Source organism: Charadrius vociferus, unplaced genomic scaffold (assembly GCF_000708025.1).
Source record: "Charadrius vociferus isolate BGI_N301 unplaced genomic scaffold, ASM70802v2 scaffold51, whole genome shotgun sequence".
In the NCBI taxonomy this organism is placed as follows: Eukaryota; Metazoa; Chordata; class Aves; order Charadriiformes; family Charadriidae; genus Charadrius; species Charadrius vociferus.
Window position 1 is genome coordinate 3875889 of NW_009646939.1, and position 13515 is coordinate 3889403.

Consider the following 13515-nt stretch of genomic DNA (forward strand, 5'->3'; position numbering starts at 1 on the left):
TATCTATTGATATCTGTTGATATCTTCTATATCTTATTCATGCTTAATAGTGATGCATCCAGAGGGGCTTTGTTTCCAACAAGTCAGCCCAGAACATCAAGCTACAGCTGTCTTCTTTGCCTGCTTGTACAAAAGTTTGGGTAGGTTGGGACTGGAAAGCAAAAGCTTGGGCACAGTCATTTTTCTTAACTGCAGAAAAGCTTGTGAAATTGTTTAAGACTGGCACTTTAATATCTACTACACTGTAGCAAGCAGGTAAAGGCTGGGAAATAACCCAGCCCACGTTCACAGAAAGGAAAGGTCCAGGTGGACACCAGTCATTTTACAAAGTCTCTCTAATCTTCTAGTCTTTCTCAAACTCAAAAGTTTCTTCCCAGATACTTGAATTTCCCCTACTTTAGGTTAGAGACACCCTGAAATAAATGGTGACTTGTGCTCTTCAATTAGGTTGGAAGTTCCAACACGCCTGCCATAGACAGGGACACCTCCCACTAGACCAGGTTGCTCAAAGCCCCATCCAGCCTGGCCTTGAACACCTCCAAGGATGGAGTTTCCACAACTTCCCTGGGCAACCTGTTCCAGTGCCTCACCAACCCTCAAAGTGAAAAATTTCTTCCTAATATCTAATCTAAATCTACCTTCTTCATCTTATTATTTTACATATATCTATTGATATCTGTTGATATCTTCTATATCTTATTCATGCTTAATAGTGATGCATCCAGAGGGGCTTTGTTTCCAACAAGTCAGCCCAGAACATCAAGCTACAGCTGTCTTCTTTGCCTGCTTGTACAAAAGTTTGGGTAGGTTGGGACTGGAAAGCAAAAGCTTGGGCACAGTCATTTTTCTTAACTGCAGAAAAGCTTGTGAAATTGTTTAAGACTGGCACTTTAATATCTACTACACTGTAGCAAGCAGGTAAAGGCTGGGAAATAACCCAGCCCACGTTCACAGAAAGGAAAGGTCCAGGTGGACACCAGTCATTTTACAAAGTCTCTCTAATCTTCTAGTCTTTCTCAAACTCAAAAGTTTCTTCCCAGATACTTGAATTTCCCCTACTTTAGGTTAGAGACACCCTGAAATAAATGGTGACTTGTGCTCTTCAACTTAACAACACCCAGGGGTAACATAGCACTGCTCTCTGTGAGAATCTGAAGAGCTAAATTTATCAGGACATATAATGGAACAAGATGTTTGATAATATTCCTGCTGACAGCACTAAAAGCCAGGAAGAAAAATTTGCTATAAACAATAACAAAACTCATTTGAGTTTCTCGTTGCGTGAAAGAAGTGCAGAGAGGAGGCAGACAGACAACCACCAACACCATTGTAAACTGAATTTTAATTCTCTTTTTCTGGTTTGAACAATCTTGGCTATTGTCAATGAGGTGGGTTGTGGGAAATTGGCTAGCTGAGAAGGGTAACATAGATATGATCCGGCTAGCCAATTTCCCACAGTGGGTCAAGATCCTCTAGACAACTTCTAGGCATTGCGGTTTCTGTTCTCTCAAAGGTCTTCCTCTCTCAGAAGTGGTCTTCGAGAGGGGTTTGCCATGTACCCTTTTCCTCCAGATTTTTTACAGTGCCTTTTGGAACAGACATCTCTTGGTTACAGAAAAATAAACCAACCAAACAAAAAAAAAACCTATAATGCAAGAACATGATTTCACCAAGAAACCCAATGGACAAAGTGTGCAGTGTTGGTATAAATAAACACTTCTATATTCTTCCTGAAATCTGGGATTTTTTTCCAGTGGTTCTAGAGCCCTTATTGACTGTGGAAGAAAAAACAACTGTTCCACTTGCCAAAGTTAACTGAAGATTCAAAACCTGCTTTTGTCCTGATACAGAACAAGCAAAAATGAAAAGGCTAATAGGTAATAGCTCAGGAGTTCTGGTAATGATATGGCATAAGGGAAACTTGGGGCCAGGTTTGTGTTCTAGTACTGATCTCTCCCGTTGAAACAGTTTGCCTTTGTACAAAAACCTAATTACTTAGTTGGTTAAACAAAGATTCTGTTCCTCGGAAGCTGAAAAAGCGACCTTTAAGACTATGCTCCTAAACATGCAGAAGGAGAAATATCTTCCGAGACCATCCCTGCTACTTTGCTAGAGTCTACTTTCAGGACAGCATCAGCACAAGATCTTACAAACAATATTTCCATTGACACCAATTCACATCCAGGGTTTTCAATGGGCACTAGTTTTGACAGAAAAGCTTTTTTCAATCTACTTTCTGCAGAAGCTCAGGCTTTCCTGCTTTTGCCCCAGGGACATTCTGCAAGATCCTTGTGAGTCCCAGCTGCAGCTTTTCCCATCATCTACCCACTTCTGACCCAGGCTTAGGTAAATACATGCTTATTTAGAAATATGATGTATTTATGTTGCCAGTTGTTTACCTCATAGTGAAATTAACATCCTACGATAAACAACCACAGTGAAAGTCCTGTTGGATCAGGCTTTTAGAAATTGTCTGACAGACCTGGCTAACCACTTTCTCAACCAGGTATGCTGAAAAACATCTGCCACTAATTTAAGGGACACGCTACTGAAGTCAAAGCTTTGAAGTCTATTCTCCATACTGTACACATACATATATACTGTCTAACACCTTCAGAAGTTAGTGGGAGTTATGCACACACACACTGACAGAAAAAACAAGCTCTTGAGGCTACACAAAGCTCAGTTTATGTACAGTCTTATGGAGGCTTGGCATCCGAGGAAGTGAGGAGCAGTTAGCAGCTAATGCCTTTCCTGTGAACTGGTCAGATGAATAGAGATTGATGTGGATGAAAGGAATAAAAAAAATATTTTATTGCCTCATAGGAAGGCTACAGACCCTTGCATTTCATGTACTTTATTTATGTAGCTACTTCCATCAGCACAAACGGGAGCTGTGTATCTGCTCTGAGGGCAGTATTGATCCCAAGGCTGTATGGGACAATTATATGTCAGAGGGTATTCTTATCTACAAAGCCTTGCTTCTTAATCCTATGGCCAGAGGAAGCAGAAAAGTAACACTTACATTAGTTAAATATGGCAAACACATTCAAAAAGCACGTTACGACCTTCCAGGAAAGAAGAAAGCTGAAGGGAGCTTTACTTTAAAATTTGGCAACAGATGTGGTAACAGAGAATTATGAGATCCTGAAAGAGAGTTCTGGCTGACGGGTAAATAGAAAGAACAGCAGAGATTTTAAAGATGTTCATGGATGAACATTGTACGGGGAACTTTTGACTCTCTCTCATATGAGACTTTGTAAGGTCATGTCTTTGCTGCAGACCATATTGGGTGACAGCATGGACAAGCATAAATGGAAGCTGATACCCTGGAAAGCCATACTCAAGCTCCTACATCCATTTTGCTGCTGTCCTCTCCTGTCTAAGAATTTTCCAGGTTGCAGCATCTTGCGGTTCCTCGTCCTGCTGCAGTCTCAGTTGCTATGACAATTCCTGCTCAGCCTTTTGCCAAACCTGTTCTTTCTGGTACACATACAGAAGCGACGCTGGCACAGCAGCTCATCAAACTGAGCCACTTCTGGGGACAGGCTTCAGGTTTTTGTCTGCAGCCGTTGTACCAGGAGCTGGCAAAGCATGGGCTTGTTTGGAACAACAGCATGTGCTCAGTGCTGCCATTCAGGCCATTCTCTTGCTGGAAGAGAGGAGGCAGATCTGGGCCACAAAGCGTGACAGAGGGTGTGTTGGCAGCAGCTTGTCATGTAGGGGAACAGTAGTGCTCTTTGTTAAGGCGACCACAGGGGTTGCCTGGAGTGGTGTCGCTGGTAGATGAGGACTGGGCTCCTCCAGTGCTGAGCTCTCCATCTGGAGCACTGCTTTTCCCCTTATCTATCCTCCCATAAACCAGCGTATTTTCACAGAATCACAGAATTTTCAGAGTTGGAAGGGACCTCTAGAGATCATCTAGTCCAACTCCCCTGCTAAAGCAGGATTGCCCAGAGCATATTACTCAGGACTGCATCCAGGCAGGTCTTGAAAATCTCCAGAGAAGGAGACTCCACAACCTCCCTGGGCAGCCTGTTCCAGTGCTCTGTCACCCTAACCGTAAAGAAGTTTTTCCATGTATTGGAGCGGAACTTCCTGTGTTCCAACTTGTGCCCATTGCCCCTCGTCCTGTCACTGGGAACCACCGAGAAGAGTGTGGCTCCATCCTCCTTCAACCCACCCTTTAGATATTTGTAAGCAATAATAAGGTCTCCCCTCAGCCTTCTCTTCTCCAGGCTAAAGAGTCCCAGCTCTCTCAGCCTTTCCTCATAAGGGAGATGCTCCAATCCCTCAATCATCTTGGTTGCCCTTCACTGGACTCGCTCCAGCAGTTCCCTGTCCCTCTTGAACTGGGGAGCCCAGAACTGGACACAGTATTCCAGTTGTGGCCTCACCAGTGCTGAGTAGAGGGGCACTAGTAGAGATGCTAAAAAATGAGCCCAATACACGCTTCCCAGTAGAAGAGTCTGGTGTGCTTAACACTTGGGCCACATGCAGCAGATCCCATGCTCTGCCTGCTTGTGTGCAGGATCACATCTCAAACCTGGGAACCTGGGCTCTGGTTCTGGACATCGTGGCCCTTCCTGAGTTTGCCACCTATTGACAGTGAGGTCAAACACTTAGCAGGGCTCCATACATTGATATCTAACCTCCAGTAAGCAAGGATGGATTGGGTTACACAGCGAAACAGCATAGCACAGATATGAGACGATGTTGATGTACACAGAAGGTCCTCATGTCAGCAGTAATTTGGCACAGACTGTCTCCTGGAGTGAAAATCACCACTGCAGTCAATAAAGAACTCTGTACATGGGTAGAAATCAGGATAGAGTCAACATCTGACAAATGAATGGGAATAAGCAGCAGAGCAAAGATGTAAGTGTTGAGCATAGATATGTTAGGGCTAGGGATGATTCTGGTTACAGACCTCTTAGAGACTCAATAACTATTTTTTACAAGAGACTGAAGATGCCTCTTGTTAATTGAGCTAGGACATTCAGTTGTGATTGGCTTTTATGAATTATGGCCCCTCTGAAGAGTAATTTTACCTACAAGGTATGTGTGGAAAGGAGTTTGTGACAGGTGATTTCTGACAAAGAGTCGACACATCTCACTTTAAGAACACAGCACCCCTCCTCCCCAATCCAGATTCCTCCAGAAGCATCTTCTTGATTTAAACTACAAACATCCCATCAGTTTGTAAAGATTTTTTTGAGATGTCTTGATGAAATACTGTCTACAGAAAGGACAGCCTAAAATCAATGCGAAAAAAACATCAACACAAAAAAGATGCAGACTTCAGCTTATACGCCACCTGGCAGAACTGGGAATCTACTGAAATCTGATTATCTACAATTACTACTTCAACTGAGTACCATGCCCTGAAAGCTGACATGAAACATCCTCTTTGATGTAAAACATCCCCTGTTACAACCACCCAATTCAGCAGAGTTTTTCCAGAGAGACCACTGGAATTTATAGGATGTCATCTCGTCGTTAAGAAATTGGAAAATGCAACCCTGAACGCTCAGCCCTGTGAAAGATGAGTGTGGATGTTTGTTTTTCTTCTTGATTGCAGAGACACTAAAGTATATGGAATTTTTCTTTTTGGATAAAAATACTGAGTATAAACAGACTACAAACAACCAAAATGCAATCATAGCCAATATAAGTGCTGCTTGTAAGCTACCAATGTTAGGATGCCAATACTTCTTTCATCAGAAAGAAGAATTTATTGGTTTAAATGACATCACCAAGTAGCTGGAAATTCACTGTCAGCTATATGTACAGCTCTGGAAAAGAAAGCTATAGCAATGAAAAAATGAAAAACTTCATGTCCACAGCAAAGCATGACAAACACAAAGAAGTGGTTCAAAACTTACATAAAGCAAATTGCAGTTTGATTGCTTTTGTAAAATACATTTAATATATTTGCTGTAAAGAACACACTAATTTATTTCTTTCTTACTGCTAAAAAAGGCAAACTGAAATATGTACACAAGCCATCAAGCTTTGATGGGTATCTGGAGCCAGCAGTCATGTTTAACAAATTTTGATTTGCATTTATGCTGTATGCTACCACAAGTTGCTGCCTGTTTAGTTTTTCTATGGTGGCAGCAAATCAAAGCCTTATGGAATAGAGATCTTACTTGTTGCCTGTAAATATCAGTGGGTCACCGAAAGAAAGAACCAGTAAAACTTGGGAGCTATTAACAAAGAGATCTTTCCTTTGTTGCATTTTTAAAAAATACAAGAAAGGGAACTGAGAGGATTATATACATAGGAAATTGAATGCTCTGTGCTCCTACAAAAAAAAAAAAAAGACTGGTAGGAAAAATTCTAGAGCTCTGTTTTTCTTGCTTTATCTCTTTTATACTTTGAGACATTTTTTTATGAGCTTTGACAGAGAATAAATACGTGCTCTGTGAGCCAGATCTGACTTCATGTGGTACTCCATTTTCAGAATAGGCAGAATGTAATATATTTTCAGGTAATTTTTGGCGCTCAGGGCTAAGAGTGAACTTTTCTGATCTCAGCAGATCTGGAGCTGGTACAGAGTTGTCTTCCTGACTCTAATGGCTGCATAAAACATTTGTTTACAAGAAACTGAGAAGACACATTTCTCTGTACTGCGAAAAATGCAGCTACACTCACAGCATTCATAAAACATTACAACTACATCTTTCCCTGTCAAACATAACTCTTAGCACCAATTCCCTGTAAAACATAACTCTCAGTACCAAGCATTGCTGTGATTCTTCTATGTGCACAAAACAAAATCCACTTCAGAAGAACAACAAAAAAGGTATCTCTCTCTCTCTCTACAGGATTTTTATTTGTAAAAGCCTGATCCAGCACACCCAGAGCTCTTGCTGGCATCTGACCGCTGCCCTGGCTGTTGAGGCATGCTGAGATGTATGCTTAAGCAACTCAACTGAATTCATTCGCATGCTAAACGTTAATTGAGTGAAGGTTAATTATAAATCAAGGCCTAAGAAAGGAATCTTGCGATGGTTTGTACTAGAAGTTCCATGGTGGCTCAAGATGCCCTTTCCACAACTCTAAGAACTGAAAATAGAGTTGTGAAGAGTTACTATCATCAACTCAGTTTCAGAAGAAGGGTGATGTGACTGTTCCCTCTGTCCATCCTCAATCTTCCAGTCTGTCTGGAATCACCTTTGGCTGATTTTGGCCAAGTCTGGCAAAGAGGGAAAACTGCTGAGTGTCTGCTCATTTTGGTAAGATGAGTTTAAAAGAGGAAAGAGCCAAAGCCAGGCGTCTTTTCCATTGGGAGGCGATGGGTAGAGGGTGAGGTTAAGAAATACTGGAGAAAGAAGCAGATGAATTTCATATGGGACTGCAGGTTATTGGTTGGAGCTATAGAAGAAATGAAAGGCCTTGTGGTTATTGTGCATGGGAACATTGGTATCAGTCTAAGAAACCTGGGATTTATCACTTTTGCCAAGGCAAAACAACTTGCTTTTTGTACTTGATTTCAACACACAGGTCTTAATACCATGTATTACAGCATTATAACTGAAATCGTATCAGTTAAAAGCAATGTCCACTATTCTAAAAGAAAAAAAAATAGTACTCAGGAGGTTTCCAGTAAGAAACAATTCATTAATCATAACTTAGACATGTAGTTATTAGTCACAGGTACAGAAGAACAGAACAGATATGCTATGTCTGAAGCTGTGGTGCGGGGTTTGCTGTTGTTGCTTCTTACTCGATATTTACTTCCCCAAACTGGAAGTGGCATCCCCGAGGTGTAGGATGTTCTTTCATCAGTCAGCTGCTTTGTGCTGGCTTGTGTGTTACTGCGTGCTACGCTTGCATGTTAAGGCTATTTCCTTCCCAGACTTTGCTGTTTTCATACCAACTGCAGAGTAGTCTTTGCCACACAACTTTGCTCGAGCCTTTCTATTCAAGCATTGACTCTGCATCCAGAATTTGTTAGAAAAGGGAACCTCATTGTCACCCAGAAATGTTTGTGTGTGTAAGCACTATTTGGTGAGTGTATTGGCACAATCACCCCATTCTGTCATCAGGAAACTCCCTGCCTTGTACAAAATAAGTCGTTCATAAATTGCCTCTTCACAAACGATCTGAATTTTCCCATGCGTTTTAACTGTGCAGTTTCTGAGTCCTATGTAGTAGTCTTTTCCAACAAGAACTGTCAGACTATGTTCACCATCACCTTTAGTGCCCTTTTACCGCGAGCAGTAACCAAATGCAAAAGGCAAACACAGTTCCTTCCCTGAGACCCAGCATCTACGTGTAAGCTCCGGCACAGCAGGTGGAAACCGACAGGGGAGCACAAGGGCACAATGGAACAATAGTGGCCAGAGCAATGATTTCAGCGCCCCACAGCTGTCCCACCCACCGCAAGGTTTTTTCTCGAGGGGGGGATGATGACAAAAGAGAGATTTGAAGGAAGACAATGAGAGAGTTTTGCAGATGTTTACAGGGAGCTGCTCCTATATGTGAGGGGCAGCATGGAAGAAAGCACAAAGGTGCTTGTGTGACAACATGAACAACTGGGTGACAGAGCTGGCATCGCTCATAGCAGCACGGAGCCTGGAGTTGATACCACGAGGGTTACTTGAGAAGATGGTGCAGTCAAACACTGCAATTTTTGAATGACTGGGTGCACAGCAAATATGCATCACCTCTGCCACATTTCGCTTCAACTATATTTTCATTCCTACTGCTGCCACCGTCTGTCTAGCAAAGTGCCTCCATGTTGCAAATTTATTTTTTCTCAGTAAATGCCATCTGCTTGCCCTTGCTTTTCTTGGAAATGAGATGTGAAACTTCACTGCGGACATCAACAATCTGTTTCAGAGGTTCCCAAACTTCTTTACACAAGAAGTGTAAAGAACTGCCTATCAGTAACAATTTACTTTTTGCTTTCAGAATCCATCTTTGCTTGTGGGTTCTGATCTTTGAATATCAAAAAGTTTGAGCATCAACTTAAATTGGAAATAATTTGGTTTTCAGAATCATCCATGATATATCAGAGTCCCTAGAAGGGTAGTCTATACTTGTTAACAAAAACCCCCCAAACCAAACAAAAATAAAATGGGGGCAATGAAGTTGTTTGCATACAAATGTGTATACTGACAGATATGCAACAGTGTGGTGTTCTGCAGTTGGAAGCCAGCTTTCTGAGTTAAATTCACTTACGGTGCTATGTATGGGAGATGCTTCAGGCATCTCAGTTATATTGCTGCCAGATATATTCTTTTCCATAAAGCATATTCTGTGAACACCAAAATGGGTTCTTCCAGATCAGTAGCACTTTGAACTTGCTAAACTGCAGCAAAGACAAAAGATAATGCAATTAATTTCCTGCAACCAATGTCTTTGCAGCCGTTGGCTCACTTAGCGGGCAATTACTATAAAGATTTATTCCTTAACATTCCCTCTTTGCCTCTCAGCCGTAGAAATATAGAAGGCAAAACCATTAATGTTGCAAGACAGTGATGACTGTGCATTATTTCAATAGTATATCAGTGCTGACCTTCATCCTTTACACAAAAAGCATCATATTGGTCATTCACAAAGGGATCGGTTTCAATTTTAACATCAATGGCTTTCACGCTCTGCTGTTTGCTGCCCGTCTTTCTGCATATAATTGTCCTAAAATAAAGAAGAAGAAGAAAAAAATAATCAGAAATCTTCTGGAGTTGTACATGCAGGTGAAATTTGGAGATCTTTTATTACAGTGGTCAGGCTTTAGCCTCAGCTTAACTGTTTAAGAGTTGGCACACAAGGCATCAGTGTGGGAAGATCTATGAAAAAAGCCAAGGGGGAATTAAACATAATTAAAAAAATGTTTGCTGTTGATCAGTTCATGGCATAGGAAGCAATAAATAATGTTTATCTTATTATATTCTGTAATATTTCTAAACATCAGACCAAGTCCCAGTGTACCTAAGGCCACGTTCTGCTCTCACATTCCACCAATACAGATTCCCACCAATGGCACCTGTTTACAACAATGAATAGAAAACTCAGGATTTGGTCTGAAAGATTATAAATCATTAGCATTTTACATTAAAAGGCCACTAAGGTTGCATATTTAACTGCTTAAAAGCTAACACAGGCAAGCTCAGAAAATTCATCTTGATTTCGTGGAAGAAAAACTGCTATCTTTTTTTAACAGTAATTCCGCACCTTTGTGTAAACTCCATTTCTTCTGCTTTGGTATTCAGCAGTACCTAATCCATCCTGTTGCCTTTCATGGGCTTGAACAAAGGTAATAAATCTGGATTTGGTTTTACAAGTCTGTAGATGCTGAACATGAAGGAAGAGATTACTAATTATCTCTTCTCTCAGCTGCACTGGCTGCTGAAAACTAACAAATAGAAGACAGCTTGTTGTAGAAAACACTAGTTTTACTGTTACACTGAAGGTTACAAAGGCTGGGAAAGCAAATTCAGCCCAAATTTTTACAGCTGGATATTAATGGTGTAGGTTTTATTTTTTTGTGGACAGCAGGTTTGTAGAAATGTTGTATGGTCAGCTATTCTAGCAAAAGCAAGACAAAAATGCTTTCCACAGAGGAATCCTTCCAGTGGAAGAAATTTATCATTTTGTATTGTGCAATGGCTGAACTTATTTTGCCGTCAGTCCAGCAGTCAATTTGGGGCATAAAATAAATGTTGACTACCTGCCCATTCACTGAACGTGGAAAAGATCCAGTGGAAACCCAGCATTTGATCATGCACTTAACTATGATATAACAATTGATTTACACAAGTGGGCTGAACTACGATTGTACAGACAATCTTCATTCTGGCATGTGTTAGCTTTTGAGCAGTTAAATATGCAACTTTAATGTTCTTTTAAGGTAAACAAACAAAAGCACCATGAAACAAGCCATATGGTGGTGATCACGCATACATACCAGAATGGCTCCTACCACATTTCTGCTCTGGAAAACGACATGATGTCATCCCCTACTGAAATCCCTTTTATGATTTCAAATCAAGTATGTTTCTTTGGACGGAAAACACTCCTTGATTTTTGGGGGGATCACCTGAAGGACAATATTGTCCATACAAGTTTAAAATCAAGTTCTCTCAGAATTTAATGCATTTAAAGTCCGAGTCTTCTAAGTCAGTAATCCGGCACCTGGACAAAAGTGACTTGATCTGACAAAGCGAGTGCAGATGAGTGGGAGGATCAGGCTATCAATTTGAAAATTTTTATCCATATTCACATATTGTTCCCCTAAGTCTTACAAGGCCTAAGTGAATGAAACAGTTATGCCTCCCTTCAAAAACGTGACTTACCAACCAATCTTTCCAATAATTACTCACGCACTTAGGTACCCAGATCACTTATGCCTTGCAGCACTGTGTAGACAGATACAGACGTATCTGTAAAAATTTGTGCCTTTTGCCTGTAATTGTGTACTTCAGACTTCAGACTCTTAAAAAAAAAACAGTTTTGAAGATTGTTGCTATCATAAAATTCTGGTCTCTGAAAATCAGGCCGCATTCTTTTCCATGCTCAATCAAGGAAGAAAATTCCTGATAGTTGGAAGCTACTTTTGAAAATATTATCTTGAATTTTCTGATTTCTAATTCCAATTTCCAGCCAATATATTTTGCTTCTGCCCAAAGCCCTGTAATTTCTTTATCATTTCTTCAGGAGGCTAAAAAGTTATCAGTGGGTGACACATCCTCGGTATATTCAGCTCATCTCCAAAAAAGGATACCTGGCTCACATATAGGATTGTGTACTTGAAGAGCAAGTTTTTTCTTACTTTTTTTTCCAAGTATTTTACAATGAATTACAAGTTTGTAGTTGGTAGAATATCTTGATTGATTAATTCGTTTTAAGAGCATTTCTTACTCCTATCCAATGATTCCAAACTTAGGAAGGTGTATCTTGCATATAGTTTTAACATTATACATAAAGTAAGGCTTTAAATGACATTAAGATTATTTAAATTTATTTCTCACAAAACTTTTTTCCTGCATGAAGTTTAAAAATTTCTCATCCTGTATATTTCCTTGTTTCCTACAACAGACCAGATCCCGGTTAAGCTTTTACTTAGGAATTTAATTTGGATCTTTGTCATATTAAAATTGATCTGATTAAAACTGCAAATGTTCTAATGTAATTCTTCCGAGACAAAAGAAGCCATCTTGTACGCGTACAAAAAATAGAAGGAAAAAAAAAAGAAAAATCTATTTCATCTCTCCCATTCCTCCTTCTCTGTCAGTAGTTTCCTACCATGAGCTTAATCCTGCAAGCTTTAAACACCTTCAGTAAGCCATCATTACCGTTGCTGAAAGGAGCTTCAGGAGCGCTCAGCATTTCTCAGCAGTGGGTCTAACGATCAGACCTGCAATACCTTTGGCATAGAAATAGCCTCTCTGCAGTCAGTAGGACGTCAGGTATGACTAAACATACTCTCTGTTCTCAGAGTTCTTGAGGGTGGGTATATGTTTACCTAAATCCTAGAATGCTAGGGTTTCATCGATAATTATAGATTAAATACATAGGTACGCTTTTGTCTCAGTCCTAAAAGGTAGGGTTTGATGCTTTTAACTTTGTTACATTTTTCATTTGAGGACTGAAAAATGGCTGTCAACTCAGAATTCAACATATTTTAAAATTTCTTCAGCAGCAGCATTGCCATGCTGAAATAAGAAACAAAAAAATTGTACATTTTCCCTACTCTTTCCAGCACCCAGCTGAGAGGTTGTAGAAATGTGTCGCTTAGTTTGTTTCTTTACTATTTTGAATTGTTGCATTGGAGCATGTGTCATGGTTGAGAAAATGCCACAAACTTTATACTTTTTTTAGGGATACATCCACCTACCCGGCCATTTAGAAGGATGTAGTCATGCAGGGAAATTTAATTCTATTTATTGCTACTTTCATGTAATAATTGAACCTATATTTAAATAAACTTCTCATTACTCATCTTAGCGTACATTGTAATCCGATGTGATCTGATATAATGCATGATTTTGTACCTTGTATTTAAGAAATAGATTCAATAGATGCATTTTTCCTTCTATAGAGATTTCTTATGAAAGTAGGAATTCCCAGAAGAAACATACTGAGTTCAGACTGCAGATCATTCATAGTAATCCTCTATATTTAATACACATCTGCTTGAAACATCCACGCATCCCTGAAAATTACTCTCACACAGCTGTGAACTCACAATCACAGCATAAAAATCAATCACACATACTACTGCTATAGACCATATAAGTACCATATACTATCAGTAAGGTAAAAATAAAGTTGGGAAAGGAGGGATTTTAGTGGTGTTGACAACAGCCCCTACTGGGAGGGTGCCTGGTGGTGTCTCCTTTGGTTCCTTGACAAGCCAAGCCAAAAAATACTGAGAATCTTCTCAGTCCACTGCAACCAGGCTAGAAGGACAACCTGCTTCATGATACCGCTTCTCCTCTCGAGTGCGAAAACAAGAGACCACAGAGACTCTGCGCGATGCCGAACCTCAGCTTAATTCCTGCT

General features: G+C 40.3%; 1 protein-coding gene across 1 annotated transcript in view; it reads right to left on the bottom strand.

Moving 5' to 3' along the window:
- Nucleotides 1–13515, bottom strand: part of SUSD5 (sushi domain containing 5) — a 43008-nt gene that overhangs the window by 11422 nt on the left and 18071 nt on the right. Inside the window, exon 3 of the mRNA XM_009894993.1 lies at nucleotides 9530–9648. Coding sequence (XP_009893295.1) covers nucleotides 9530–9648 — 119 coding nt within the window. The remainder of the gene's footprint in view (nucleotides 1–9529; nucleotides 9649–13515) is intronic.